General features: G+C 37.8%; 1 protein-coding gene across 1 annotated transcript in view; it reads left to right on the top strand.

Moving 5' to 3' along the window:
* The first annotated feature begins 11,760 nt into the window (after positions 1-11,760).
* LOC110448872 (TM2 domain-containing protein CG11103-like) overlaps positions 11,761-16,440 on the top strand; it is a 38,192-nt gene continuing 33,512 nt past the window's right edge. Inside the window, exon 1 of the mRNA XM_021495351.1 lies at positions 11,761-12,031. Coding sequence (XP_021351026.1) covers positions 11,904-12,031 — 128 coding nt within the window. The 5' untranslated portion in view covers positions 11,761-11,903. The remainder of the gene's footprint in view (positions 12,032-16,440) is intronic.

Genomic DNA, 16,440 nt, shown 5'->3' with positions numbered 1-16,440 from the left:
TTAAGTTTAAGTGCAGTCGGACGTGCGGCATTACCGACTAAATCCACCAGATTCGATCCTGGAATCACGGAGCTTCCTTTGTATTCGAATTCGCCGCGGTCGTGCCATAGAATGACGTCTGTCAATCTTCCCAACAACAGTTTAGTTTTAGAATGAGCTCCTCGCTGAATGCTTTCTAAAATTATATTTTCTATGTGGTCGACTTCGTTTACGGATTTTACCTGAGGCTCGGGGGCCGCCGTAGGCGTCAGTGTCTCCGTAGTACTGCCCCTACCTAATAATTCTCTATAGCGATCGACGTATTTCCTAAGTTGCTTATCGTATAACGTCGCTTTCTGGCTGTCTGCCATGTCCAGCCTATCTAACGTCCTATTAATTTCTCCGTCCAGGGCGTTCAGCGACATTACGGACGTCGAGACGGGCGGTTTGGGTCTAGCTCGCATGTCGTCGCGTCCATACATGACCACGTGACGGAATATCATTGAAATATCAAAGCCACCTTAGAAATGAGTCCCGGTAAGACCGTAGCCGCCAACGGGGATAAAAGAGCCGTGAGAAATCCACTTCTTCCGGCGTGTCTTGTTTTCAGCTGACGAGTAAATAGCCGTGAGGTTTAGACGTTGCTGCTGAATATGCTTCGTGTAATAGCGTACCCCTCCTCCCGGAAGCATTTGCTGAGACAGACGTCTTATCTGCGACGAATCTCTGGGGGTTTTCATCAGCACGATGTAATGGGAGTTGAGAGTGATGTTTCTGGGATACTTCGTCAGGTGAAATAGATTCCGTACTACGTACATGACGCTTATGTTACCGCTTGGTAAACAGCGAAGCTTAGGAATCGTCGGCTTCTATCATCAGATCGTCGATGATTATTAATTGTTTAAGAATCGGATCGAAACTCTTCTAGTCCAGCAGACCTTGTTGTTCGAATTTGACGCCGTCTACGAACCCGTATGACGTCTGGTATTCTCCGTAACACCAGACGACGTTGTCCGGTTTAGTCACCATGCGATCGACATTTGCCGGGAAGCGTTTCACGAACTCTTTTTTTCCACTTCCGGTAGGATATGCGATGATGCACGTGAACAGATGTTTCCAGGGAAAGAAATGGGCCTCGCATGCGGGCGGGAAGAAATGTAGTGGCGAAGACGTCAATTCGTACGGTAGATTATAGTCGTGCGAAACGACTGTGGTATTTCCGCTAAATTGCGCGGGCGAACGCCGTACTTCGAGTCTAGGATAAGGTAACATCAACAACCAACAGACCTAGGGAAAAAAATAAAAATAGCCAGGGGCAAATCTAAAGGGCCCGATCTGAATGTCACCTTTGGCAAAGGATCAGAGGACCCGACAAACCGGGTCAATGTCCTATTGGATATCGATGATGATGCCCTAGCGCTTCGTGCTTTGACTCCATCGAAATCCAGCCAAAATAGCAAAAAATAAATAACATAAGTATCCAATGGAACATCCGCGTATTAAAGGCAAATATGGAAAAATTTCAAAATGTATCAAAAGAAGTTAGACCCGTCATTTTTTGTCTACAAGAAATCATGCTCAAAATCCCAATCACAATTAGAAATTTCTCACTCACACTAATATTCCAACTGTAGTTAACAGAGCAGCAGGTGGCGCAGCGATAGCTGTCCATACAAATATTCCTCACAGAATGATCAAGTTAAACATGTACAGGCTGTTGCTGTCTGTGCAATATTACACAGACAAATAACCGTCTGTTCAATTTATCTCCCTCCAAGTATTGTTTGTACTTGTGAGCAACTCAATAACATCGTCCCCCAGCTCCCAACACCATTCATAATCCTCGGTGATTTTAATTGTCATAATAGCCTATGGGGCTCTCCCAACACAGACGAGAGAGGAAGAAGTATTGAGGAATTTATAGATAAAAATGTCTTTTTTACAACAATACCCCTACCTATTTACACCCTGCTACAGGCTATCGTACCCACATTGATCTATCAGTATGCCATCCTTCCATTCTACTTGATTATGACTGGAAGGTAAATAATGATCTGTGTGGTAGTGACCACTTCCCAATTTTTCTTAAGAATATTGGTACTCCTCTTGATGATCCTCTGCCTCGATGGAATATGCACAAAACAGATTGGGACCAATTCCAACACATGTGCATTGAAAAACTAACCACAGAAAATTGTACTAACCTCGACGACCCAATCAAAACTTTTACTGAAACACTCATTTCTATTGCCCAAAAGACAATTCCAAAATCCGCTCCAAAACCTACAAAGTTCCTTTTATCAGAAGAATCTTTTAAAACACGCAGTAATCGGGCAGCTGCTCTAAGACGCTACTTGAATTGCCCAACTGCTTCAAACCACAATGATTTTAACATTTGGCGGGCAAAGGCTCGGCGATCAATTAAAATTGACAAAGAAACAGCTGGAGAGAATATGTATCAAAAATATCATCAAACACGTCCTCCAAAAAAAGTATGGGATATGATTCGGAAAATAAGTGGGAAAAAGAAAAAGTCAACATCCTCCCACCTCATTAATAAAAACAATTTTTTTTCGTCTAGGTCTGAAATTGCTGATGCATTTGCAAAATAACATAGCTAAAAACTCCCGAAAATTCCAGTCTTTAAAGAAATAGAAAAAAAAAAAAAAAAGAAACGGCGCAATTTCAAATCATCAAACAAAGAAAGTTATAATGAGCCATTTACCATACCAGAACTTGTTGATTCGCTTCGAAAATCACAGGACTATGCTTCAGGTCCTGATGATATTCCATATCAATTTCTCAAGCACTTACCGGATTCGTCACTAACATGCCTTCTTTACATATTCAACAAAGTTTACGCTTCCGGAAAGATTCCTGATTCGTGGAAGAACTCGACAATTATACCTATCCCAAAACCGGGAAAGGATGCTACCGACCCAAACAACTATCGTCCTATTTCTCTGAAAAGTTGTGTATGTAAAGCTTTAGAACGAATGATAAACACAAGACTGGTTTGGTTTCTTGAGACCAACGATATAGTATCCCCTCTTCAAAGTGGTTTTAGAAACAGAAGAGGGACAAATGACCATCTCATCAGACTCGAGACATTCATTCGAGAGGCTTTCGCCAAGAGGGAACACCTTGTCGCCGTGTTCTTTGATCTTGAGAAGGCCTATGATACTACATGGCAGTATGGCATCATGAAAGATCTTCACGACCTTGGCGTACGTGGAAACCTTCCCAATTTTATATCTAATTACCTATCAGATAGACACTTCAAAGTCTGTGTTGGTACAACTTTTTCTGAAACGTCTAAACAGGAAATGGGAGCCCACAGGGTGGAATCCTATCAGACACCCTGTTTGGTCTTAAAATCAATGATATAGTCAAATGTCTTGGTCAATCAACAGAAGGGTCGTTATTTGTGGATGACTTCTTGGTCTGTTTCAGATCTAAGAACATGCACACGATAGAACGACAACTTCAACAGAGTTTAAACAAACTACAAAATTGGGCAGACGAAAACGGCTTAAAATTCCCTAAATCTAAAACTGTGTGCATGCATTTCTGTCAAAAACGAAAAGCATACAATGACCCAAATCTAACACTCGATGGCACTATAATTCCTGTTGTTGAACAACTTTCTCGGCCTCATTTTTTATTCGAAACTCTCTCTCATACAACATATAAAGTATCTGAAGGATAAGTGTTCCAAGGCGTTAAACATTATACCAGTCTTTTATCATACTGATTGGGGAGCGGACCGTGAAATACGTTTGCGCCTATACAGATCACTTATTCATATCCAAGGGCTACGCCTAGCCATTGGATCTTTTCGAATAACACCTGTAAAAAGCCTGTACATGGAAGCAAATGAACCATCCTTTTATGACAGGAGAAAAAGACTTGCATTACAGTTTGCAACTCAATTAAAATCAAACTCCAAAAATCCTGCTTCCGACCAAGTATTCAACCCAAAATACCAAAACATATTTACGCAAAACCAAAATCTTCTGCCAACATTTGGTATCCGAATTTCAAATTTCCTGCAAGAACTCAACATAAAGTTGACGGATATAGCTGAATTTAATAAATCTGTTGTTCCTCCGTGGACCATTCAATCACCTGATTTTAACTTTACATTACATGAGCGAGGGAAATCAAGTGTTATGCCCGAAGAACACAAATCCTCCTTTCGGGAATGCGTTTCGAATTACCCTTCTCATACACAACTCTACACCGAGGGTTCCAAAGAAGGTGAGAAAGTGGGAGCAGCCTGCTGTACTGCTAATTTTTGCACTTCAGTTCGACTTCCAGACGGCGCCAACATCTTTTCTGCCGAAGCATGCGCCATTGGTTTGGCCCTCGACCATATCGATGAATACCGCATTAAAAAGGCAATCATATGCTCAGACTCTCTATCTGTCCTACAGAGTTTACAGTTACGAGATCCTAAAAACACACTCACAATAAACCTTGCTCTTCGAATATCTCTTGTTCCGTAGACTCGAAGGTATTATTTAACTATTTGAAAGACATCGGTCTATTATATAGACTCTGATGTCTTTTAACCCACCTTACCCTTTTTGACGTTATATATATCCCATATTCCATATCATCTATTCGTTATCTCTTTTATTATTTTAACCCCCTTTTTATTTTTAATTATCTACACATACAATGCGATTGCTTTTAAAATGAACCATTTTATCTGATTTTATCTTCGCTACTCACATGTTCGTTAAAAAATAAAATATAAAATAAATCACCATGGCCCTTAATGACCACAGCCGTCAATGGGCCGTTAAACATAAATAAACAAACAAACAAACAAATATTGTGAATTGTCTACATGTAAACTATTATATTTTTAGTTCAAACAATGACGCAACACCACAAAAAGGGCAGAAAATAGGGGAAAAGAAAAGAGAAAAAAAACGAAACATCGGCGAGAGAGTCCCTGTGAGAATACCTGAAATCAGAAGGTAAAAAGTCAGAAACAAGGGGAGTTAATTCCGCCAAAATAACGTCACACTCAATTCCGTCTTTGCATATTGCAGAGTTATCTTCTCTTGGGAGCAGGTATTGATTGTTACGTCACTTGTTTGCGAGAATAACGTCATCAATTTTTGAGAAAACGACGTAATTTTCTCACACAAACCAATGACGTAACAATCAATACCTGCTCCCAAGAGAAGATAACTCTGCAATACGCAAAGACGGAATAGACACACCTATTGAAAACAGGGAGAGACAATTCAGTGCCGTAGGCACCCGAACGGAGCTCTTTACCGGTAACATGTGCGTGTAAATAGATCTTATCCAAACTTCCATCATTAAATCGTACAGCTACAGCCTAGAAACTTTTCGTACTTCCGGTGACCTCTTCCGGTTCATTGAGCCCGTACATATGCTTAATCGAATAATAAAGCGACATTTAACGTAGCAGGAAAATTTTGTATTCGAACCAACGAATTTTTGTATCAAAATGTATCAAAAAAAGAAATGATTGGCATGGTCATTAAAAAGCTTACATGAACGTCACAAGCTAATGGCGTCGAAGAGTGCGTAGGAATGTGATTAGATTACAAACTGTAATACGAAAAGGCAAAGCCTTAACAGAGCGAAGCTTTTGTTGATCTCTGATATTTACTGATTTAGAATGAGATAATACTGCTTTTAGTATGAGACAAGATAAAATTTATTTAAATTCGGCTAGTCGAGTGATAACAATAAAACATAAACGCTAATGAGATTAAGACCGACACAACAATAGGGGAGATCGGGGCAAATTCGGCCCATTTTTATTAAAGTCCGTTCTGGGAAGTATGGCAGCACATCTGTTTTTGAACATTATTTAATTTTTACGTGTCGGCATTCGGGTAAGTTCTGCCCCATTGGAATCAGCTTAATTATGACGTTATAAAGCATGCAACCTCAGATTTACCGCCAACTTTTCGACTTTTTATGTGTTACATGGGCCGAACTTGCCTCGGTATCATTGGCTGAAACTGTCCGGGCCCAAATTGATATTTCAATAAATTCTTATTGTACAGCAATATGGTAGTGAGTGTTTGGCTTTGCTTTAATGTCCATGTATATCATTTGAAGCTGTCAGTGTGTTACACGTTTGACCGTAATTTATTTTTAGCGAAAGTTCGCATCACTAGAAGCGAGATCATGATTTTCTTTCTCAAAAGTAATGTGTTTAGTAATTTTACATTAGAGTTTTCCTTGCCATTTTTAATGTGATTGCCTAGCCAACTAAACTGCTAAGATCTTTAAAGTTGTCAATATTAGCTCAAAAACAAAAATATCAGGGGTGGCCCAACTTTCCCCGGTCTCCCAGATGTAGATTTTTTGCATCGTTGATGATTGGAAAAAATGTATACACAATTTATTTTTTGCATCAATGACGCCGTTTTCAAAGCTAAAGCAGATAGTTGTTCTTGTGCGTAACGTATATGATGGGTCGGTCGGCGCAGTGGATAGTGCGCTCGTCTTCACCAAGATGGCCGGATTCAATCCCGGTTACCTGCCCGGCCACCCGGGTTTTTCTCCGGATACTCCGGCTTCCTCCCACATTAAGATTTAAATCCTCTGCGTGCTTCTGTGAGGTCACAAAAAGAATGATTTAAATAAGGTGGGAAAAAACTGTTTGGTAATTGCTATAGAAAAAAAGTGCATATTACATATTTGACCATATGTCAATAAAAGTAAATTTATAGTTTTGTTAGTTAAAAATATGAAATAAAAAACGGAAAATATTGCAATAATTTGATGTAGAATTGTGATTGTCGTTATATCGATGTTTAGAATTCCTGTTCCATCCTGAAACACCGGATTGAATTTAAAATTTTGTAACTGTCACTGAGGTTTAACATGTAATTCTGTCTGTAACTATAGTTATAAGTTATACGTTGCTGATAAAGGGCGTTGATTGTTGATTTCGACATAAATGAATTATCCATTGTTTCTTTTATGAGTGGTATTGCATACATAAATTATGTAAAGACTATACCGGACTTTCAAAAATGTTAATTATTTCGTTCATTACCTCAATAAATGGAAATCAAAAGCTGATGAAATTTTAGACTATGAAAAATAAATGTACACGTTTATACCTATTGGTTTAATGCGGCTCTTTTTGAAAATATCTCCCCGTAGAAATATTAACAGAACCTGGTTGATAACAAACAGGATCTTCAGAAAACATCCGCGTTTTTACTTTGTGTGCCTGTGTCAAAAACTGAAATTAAAAAGTCATAAAGCAACGACTAAAGAGATAAATGCAACGGCCATCAGTTCCAAGATTTCCCGGTTATTTTTCATCCTTCCGGAAATAACCGATGAAGGCCGATTGAGTGTGGCGTGATTGTGACGTCATCATATGATAATTTTGAACGACGTTTCATGCCAGTATCAAAATTTATGTGATAGATTTTTTTCACACAGAATGTATATTAGTTTTTATCTAAATAAACAAGGAAGAGCGCACTTGTGCCGAAGGCGCAAGAAGCGAAGCTCTTTTCCGGTAACATGTGTACGAACAATTGAAGTCATGGTAACGTCGAAATACTATGCTTCCAAAATCCTTCGTCACGGAAGTAGCTAGTATAGAGTTACTTCGGTCCTATTTTTACGATGCTGTTTAGCTTTGCTACACATTCTCAAAAATATATCTTTATTTGATATAAAATTGATAATCGATCGTAACACACGAGGTCATTCCCACTAGGACGGAAATACCCGAGTATGTACGAAGCAGGGTCAATGACGAGGTCAAAGTTCACGGGTCGTCTGCTCCAGTGAAACAGCGACAGCTTTCCAAGGGAAAACGTAAGGCGTTCCAAAGGGTCAAAGTGCGGATTTTTCAGTATTACTACTCTTGTTTTTTCTGCATTTATTGTAGAACGTCAACTTTATTTTATATTCAGTTCTTCTTAATTCTTCCATTTGGGGATCGTTTCTGTTGACATTTTATTTGATCCAAGTTTGTGATATTACTTTTAGATTTTACAACTAAAACTGTGGAATTTCAATGCTAGATCTGCTTGTAAAATATATTTAATCTAGTTTCATATAATGCAAATAAATTAACAATAACTTTAAAAAGACAAACATTATCTGACAGTTTTGTACAGTAAAATATCTTTGTTGAACAAACTTTATCTTATCTTATTTATCTTAATAAAAGCGAAGCTCAAGGGTGCCGGTAACATGTGCGCATAAATAGATCTGATCCAACCAAACTTATTCCATCACTGAATCGTACAGCTAGGGTTAGGGTACCCAAAATGGAACAGTACCCAAAATGGAACAGTACCCAAAATGGAACACTTTTGATATATATGACGCAGCAATTTTTATTTTGCAAGAAAAACTAATGGTATGTTTTTTTCAATAAAAGTTTTGATAGTTTTATGCATTTCGAACAAATATCATCTGCCTACCTCTTAAAGATTGCTCATAAACTCTATTGAAATGTTACAAAAATGAAATGAATAAAAGTGTTCCATTTTGGGTACACTAACCAGGGTGGCACGATTTACCCAAAAAGTTCCAAAAACACCCAAAAACACCCCTAAAACACTAATGAACATCCATATAAGACCACAAAAAAACACAGACGACACTTAAATAATATTCAGTTAATATTATAATGTAGTAACCTGATTTTCGACATCCACTGCCGTCAAGTCCTTCAATTCGAAATTAGGAGAGTATGTTATATGTGTTAGCTCCCTTGCATCGCGATGTTACAGATGTCATCATTGTTAAACACATTAAGACTCACAGTCAGATTATTTGATCATAACCATTTATTTTAATAATCATATTTTAACACATATATACATAGATTACAAATACAACGATGAAAATAAATAAGATTGTTAAAAGATGTGAAAATACATTTGCAGTACATAAAACATAAAATTGTCATAATTTTAAACAATCAGTTGATATAATATTGAGATAAAACAATTGTATATGGAAGTGCGTAATGAAAACGATATGATCAAAATACGACGAAATCAACAAGTATAATATAAAATGAAAAGAATACCAAATTAAGCGGATCAGGTTTACTTATACGTGAATATTGGAAAGATTAATATCCTAAGAGATATCTTCCACGTAAATAATGGAAAAAAACATATATCCTAAATACTTGGAATTTAAACAACACTATAAAATAACCTAAGGAAAATGGGGAATGAAGAATTTATGACATTTAATAGAATTGAACTAATCAGAGACATTTAATATACGTCTCTGAACTAATGAATGACACAACATGTCCATTTGCGAAAAGCAATATCTGAAGAGATAGCGGATCATGTTGTGATTCACCAATACAATAGTCTATAAATATGTAGCATAAGAGAAATAGGGAAATGAAATGAAGACGTAACACAACATTCCCTGTACAGTAGATACTTTTATTTTACTGTTCTTGATCTTTTACATGGCTTTTTGCCACAGTTTTGCTTCGGTTTTGGGCCCAAGAAGTCTGTGCCTGAAACCTAAGCTAAATTGCTTTCGCGGGTAATATTCTTTCTTTAGGCCGAAAAGGTTCTAAAATATGCGTCTTTTTCTTTTTGTGTTTTTTGATTCCAAATTTCCTGGTCTACCTCAAATGATGTAGTTTTGCATTCTAGCCTAAATTTGCCAGTTCCATGTAATGCCCGTCTTAAATCAAGTATCTGCATTTGAGACACTAAGGCCATTTTTTCAACTAGCTGAGGTAAGTTATGCTGTTTGAAATTGGCAACCTGTTTCAATCTGTTATTAATTGACTCCGAATTGTTGTTGGTCCAAAGAGCATTGACTTTCTTTTCCCGAAGAGGTACCATGACATTGAATTGCTGAATTGCTGATGTGGCATCGTTGAAAGCTAGTTCAAGCTTGTTGTGATGCATCATTGTTATTTCTTCACTCGCGACTTACTTTTCCGGTAGCGCACTTATTATTGCCTTAATCATACTAGTGTAGCAATGTCTATGGTAAAAATGGGTTTTAAAATTTTAAAAACAAATTCACTCGTTTGTTCATATACATGTAGATAAAAGGGTTGAGCCCTTCCGTTGTAGAAAAAACCCTCAAACAGTACATTGTTTTTAGTTGAGTCACTTGATGTTAAGTATGGTATTGTTTAGTCTTTCCTTGAAGCAGTTTAGGCTCGGTGATGAGACCACTTCATCAGGCAACGAGTTCCACGGTTTAATAATGCGGTTGCTAAAGAAGTTTCCTGTGATCAGTTTTTTGTAGAGCCTTTTAAACAGCTTCTTGGAGTGCCCCCGTGTTGATCTGTATTCGCAGTGTTGGAATAGTTTATCCTTATCAAGTTTGTCGATGTTATTAAGGATTCTGTACACTTTGACCATGTCTGCTCTCTCCCTCCTGTATTCCAGGGTTGGTAGACCGAGTATTCTTAGACGTTCAGCGTATGATTTCAGTGTTAGTTAGTGTTGGTACTCTTTTCATTGCTCTTCGCTGGACCTTTTCAATCAAAAGTTTGTCCTTGGTATACAGCAGTGACCATATCGTTGAAGCGTATTCAAGGTGGGACCGTATAAGAGCTTTGTAGAGTGTTTCAAATATGGTTGGGCTCATATACATGTATGTAAAACTTCTGAATACTATTCCAGCAATTTGGTTTGCTTTGCTGGCTGCTTTTTGGACGTGTATGGAAAAAATGAGTTTTTCGTCGATGTGAACTCCCAGATTTCGATGGTGTTTCCGTATTGCGTCAGCGAGTAGTTGGATGACTTAGGTTTTTGTCCAATTTAATTTCTATATGCTTGCATTTGTCCACATTCAGCTTCATCATCCAATTTTTTGTCCATTGACACATTCTGTCAATACTATTAGTTACACGGATTTTTGGCAGGGTATACGGGATGGTATGACCCTAAAGGGTTTCGTATTTCCTGAGGCCGACAGGCCGAAGGAAATACGAAATCCTGTAGGGTCATACCATCCCGTATACCTCATTTAGTTTCGTTTTATCAAATTCTCGAACTGTTCTTCCAGATTCTTTTCTTTTAAATAAGTCCTCAGCATGTTTGCCGCTCGTCTGTTCGACTTTTGTGTGTTATGTGGCACAAAGTTAGCCCTTTTGGCGAGTATTTCCTCATCAGTATGCGAAGCGAAACGTTTTGGCATTTTGTAAACAGTGAAGCAGACGACGGATGCGAGTTGTCTCCCGATGCCCGGTCGCAAGATACAAAGACACGTGACCCGTATACCCCTTGTAAAATCACGTGATTCCACCGTATTACTGCTGAGAATCACATGACATGACCGTATACCCCCCGAGATTTTCGTAAACCCCCTGAGATTTACGAATGCGGTTTGGTACACTGTAGTTTTTAACCAATCAGATTCCTAGATTTTTATCAAAGGGGAAATAAAATGTTGCAACCTAGCTCGATGTTCTGGGGTTGAATTATTAGCTGATATTTTGGCATCGTCCGCGAATAGTTTTGTAGTACAGAACACTCTAATACATCTGGCATGTCATTGATATATATCAAGAACAGAATCCAGGTAGACATATGCTTTGATTTAGCATTCAAGACACTTCAACCAATAGAATGCTGAAACTTTGGATTTTTTTCAAAATATTGTTCAAGCTCGGCTTTTCTACAGCCTAGAAACTGTTTGTGCGCGGAGCTAGTTTTACTAATAAAGGACATGCATATAATTATGCATGGATGATATAAAATCCGGAATCAACACAAAGAGAGGTAACTCTTGTAGATGATATAGTAAAGGGTTTCAACGACGCTGATGTAGCGGAAACGAACAGCAACAACAAAATGAGAATGCAGCGGCAGCGATGTACCTTGATACACGCAGACAGAGAGAATCGTGATAAAGAAAACGTGATGCTGTGAAAAAACAATTGGTAGAAGATGACTCGGGGCATTTTAACACTTCTCATTTTTGTTTTGTGTAGTATTTCCAACCAAACGTCTGGAAATATAACGTGTGATGATTGCGAATACAAACCACTTTCACCTTTGGTTTTGTGCAAAAACTTGTAAGTCACTTAGAAATCTCTGTTACATGTCTTGCTTGGCTTTTACCTCACTTTTGGCTTTAATCTTGGACAATTGCCCAGGTCAGAAAGGCAATTGGTTGTTGTATGTTTATATCATGTGAAGTATAAAAGTTGGAGGCGGGTAATATAAGTCGGTACGGGTCCTCGTTAAAAGCGTCTTCAACCGACAACAAGCGTCTTCAAGTGACAACAAGCGTCGCCAGACAAAATCTTTTAAAATACTGAATAAAGTAAGCGACATCAGAAGATATGTTGTTAATATGACTATAATACACCTCTGTACCAAATTTCAGCTCGATATTCGATAAAATGACCAAGTTATGATGAATTGAATTTTTACGATCGAGGCGTGGCTCATGTGTGTATTCGCATGTAAAGTGAAGAAAGCTTCGCCAGATAATATCGTTACAATTACTCGCTAAAGTAAGCGACATCAGAAGATATGTTATTAGTTAGACTTTTATTGATATACATTCCAAATTTCAGCTCGATTTTTGAAAAAATGATCGAGTTGTGATTAATTTATTATTACGATCGGCGGCGTAGCATACGTGTGTGATTAGAACTCTACAGATCGTAAAGCGTCTTCAGACTATATCTCTAAAATTAATCGATAAAGTAAGCGACATCAGAAGATATGTTATTCATATACCTATGATACACCTTTATACCAAACTGCAGGTAGATATTTGAATAAATGACTGAGTAATGATAAGTTTGATTATTACGATCGGCGGTGTGGCAAACGTGTGTGAATAGAACTCAACAGATTGTGAAGCGGCTTCAAACTATATCTCTAAAATTAATCGATTAAGTAAGCGACATCAGAAGATATGTTATTCATATAACTATGATACACCTTTATACCAAACTTCAGGTAGATTGAAGGTGTATCAATGTTTATATAGCAATATATTCTAACTGTGTTCACCTATGTCAGAGACGTATAACACATACACGTATCTGCCTATGCGAAGCCCTACATATACCCTACGTACACAAATGTGGCACGGCGTATAGCTTAAAATCTGTACATCGTATGAATTAAATTCACGATAACTCAATCATTTTTCAACAAATCAAATTAAAATTTGGTATATAGTTTGTACATAGTCATAAGAATAACATATCTCATGATGTCGCTTACTTTATCAATTATTTTAAGAAGTAAGGTCTGAAGACGCTTTTTGATAACAGTTTTATTAACACACGCGTGCCAAGCCGACGATAGTAAAATAATAAAGTCACGATAACTCGGTATTTCTTCATATATCTAAGTGAAATTTGGTATAAAGGTGTATCATAGTTATATGAATAACATATCTTCTGATGTCGCTTTCTTTATTCATTATTTTAAAAGATTTTGTCTGGCGACGCTTGTTGTCACTTGAAGGCGCTTGTTGTCGGTTGAAGACGCTTGTTGTCGGTTGAAGACGCTTGTTGTCGGTTGAAGACGCTTGTTGTCGGTTGAAGACGCTTGTTGTCGGTTGAAGACGCTTGTTGTCGGTTGAAGACGCTTGTTGTCGGTTGAAGACGCTTGTTGTCGGTTGAAGACGCTTGTTGTCGGTTGAAGACGCTTTTAAGGAGGACCGGTCGGTACAGTACCATGTAAGTTCGTACACCTTTTCCAGTAATATAAGTTCTTACACCACATAGGCATGGTTATTTCTGTTACATCAGATGATATGAACTCGTCATTTTGACGTAATAAATGTATATTTTGAAATTCAATATGATACTTGATAAAATCAGAGTGATCTAGACTCGTTAATAACAAAACAAAAAAACTATCGATTGCTGAGTAGGCCTAATCGTTGATTTGATTTTCACGATCCACGTTGGATATCTGCCTCATTTGTTATGCTCTGATAGAAGCCACGTGGCCAACGACAGGAGACATATACATTGAAATTAACCCAGGAAAATTGTTGTTGTTAATTTCTCGAATAAGCATAAGCCAGAATAAAGACGAATCTCCTATAGTAGATTTCTTATCTGAGGCTTTGCCCATTAGTAAAAGTGTAAGTTGACCCTGTTACATGTAATGTACATTATTTTTTCCACATGTAGTTGTCCGACTAAATAAAAAATCTAAATGTTACTGAAGTTACTTTTCTGAATTTGTGCACACACTTTCGAGAACCAATGTAATGCTAAACATTCTAGGGAAAATTAAGGTTCGAAGATCACGACATATTGAAACACCCTGTCAAATTCCTACATCTGTACCTGCACTCTCACAGGTAACAATAACATGTAAACACACTAATTATAGACGTCCTTATTCTTAGTACTTATCAGGATATGCGTTTCAGATGGACTTCTATTATCATATCATTAATTGTTGCGATCTCTAAGTAAAAATTCTCTCTGATACTTTTTGCAATTATAAAAAAATAATTACCAATAAAATGCTTAGAAAAGCTGATACCGCCTATATGCGGGGCAGCAAACCAAGTCTTGCGATGGAGCTCCGAGGAACAATAGGCTCATGCGCGCATTTCCGAGATCTGCGCAAATTGCCAATCTCTGGCTTTATATGTATATATGTTTCTGTTTAAAGGAAAAGTTGAAGGATGGCGACGATGGACGATTGATGCAGCGCCATGACATAAGCTCACTAGCTTATTACAGCTGTGTTATAATTCCCTGTGTTGATATTAATTGTTGTGCTGATATTTTATAATCAGTATAATGAACAGCAGGAAACAAAACTGAAGATGTAATCCATACCCCCATCTCATACTCTCCCCCTGGCTCTGGCCTGCAGCCCTTGTTGGACAGGTAATGCACCTACAATGCATATTTTCCCCTATTTCAAAAAAGGGTACCAATTTTCTATTCATGCATTAATCCCTGGGTGGATTTAAAACATTAATCTCAATTTCCCCTATTTTGCCTGCTCCTCTGCCCATTCAAGCAACCCTCTATTTATACAAAATTGAGTCCCCTTTGCCCAAGGATGCTTTGCACAAATTTGGTTAAAATCTCTCCAAATAAATTGGAGGAAAAGGATTTTAAACATGTATTACTATGTTCCCCCTACTGGACCCTTCCCCCTTTGCTCCCGGGGGGACCACACTCTCTGTTAAAACAAATCTAGTCCCCCTTAACTGCCAAATGATGCTCTGGACCAAATTTTGTTAAAATAACTTCAATTATACTGAAGGAGAATAATTTTAAAACTTTACCTATTGGGGCCCACCCCTCTGCAGCAAAGGGGCCACACTCTCCGTTTAAACAAAATTTAGTCCCCTTTGCCAAAGGATGCTCTACAGAAAATTTGTTTAAAAGCCCTCGAATCTGCAATTACTAAAGGAGAAGGATTTTAATAATTTATTAATATGTTCCCCCAAAAGGACCTTGCCCTCTGCCCCCAGAGGTGGCCTCATTCTCCCTTTGAATTGGGTCCCCCTTACCAAAGGATGCTATATGGACCAAATTTGGATAAAGTTCCTCCAATGGTACAGAAAGAGAAGGATTTTAAAGATTTACCTCAAATTCCCCTATTGGGCCTGCAGCCCCTTGGCACCCAGATGAAATCCCTCCAAATTGGTACAGAAGCAGAAAGATACTTAGCTACAGCTTTGAAAGGAGTTGAAATAGAAAGAGTTCATTTGGAATTAGTAAAAATATACTGTGTTAAAAAATGTACGTGCAATGCAATGGTATGTTTTGAGCTTATCTTCCTCTGACAAATAATCAGATGCTTAGAATGTTTAAATATTGGTTTAAGTAATGTTGAATTGTGAAAATTGTATTCTAAAAGAAGCATATACATTTTTTATTGACAAAGAAAATTGGAGAGAAAATCCCAAACAAAATTGGTTATTATTCATAAAACATTAATTGTTTGAACTAGGGTTTGAATATACATTGTATATTGATAAGGCAGGCAGCTACCGACATCTGTCTAATGAATACCTATTGGTAAATGGAACCAAGACAGATATTCATTTGCTTTGCCTGGTCATCTATGCAAACAGTGCTGTTGAATCAGCACATAGATGATCAGGCAAAGCAAACTTTATTCAACTCGATGGCCACCTGCCTATTTTTGGTAAATACGTTGGCACTCTGAGAAAACCCAAAGTAATTTGAAGCAAATTATTACTTTACCTTCAGGAAAAGGCTCCGTTGTGAAATCAAATTGTGCATGGGGCTGTCATTTCCAGACCAAGGGACAGCCACAGTAATATATAATAGCTAGTTTTTAGGTCACCTGAGCTTTAGCTCAAGTGACCTATTGCTATCCGTTTTTGTCCGTCGTCGTCCGTTAACATTTTACATTTCAAACTTAAAGTCAAGTTCTGCTGGACCGATTGAACTGAAAGTTGGTAGGAATGATCGCCTCATGGTCCTGACAAAGTGTTGTTATTTTTTGGGTC

Source organism: Mizuhopecten yessoensis, unplaced genomic scaffold (genome assembly GCF_002113885.1).
Source record: "Mizuhopecten yessoensis strain PY_sf001 unplaced genomic scaffold, ASM211388v2 scaffold4373_1, whole genome shotgun sequence".
In the NCBI taxonomy this organism is placed as follows: Eukaryota; Metazoa; Mollusca; class Bivalvia; order Pectinida; family Pectinidae; genus Mizuhopecten; species Mizuhopecten yessoensis.
Note: the sequence above shows the minus strand (reverse complement) of the source record. Positions and strands in the feature narration are given on the sequence as shown.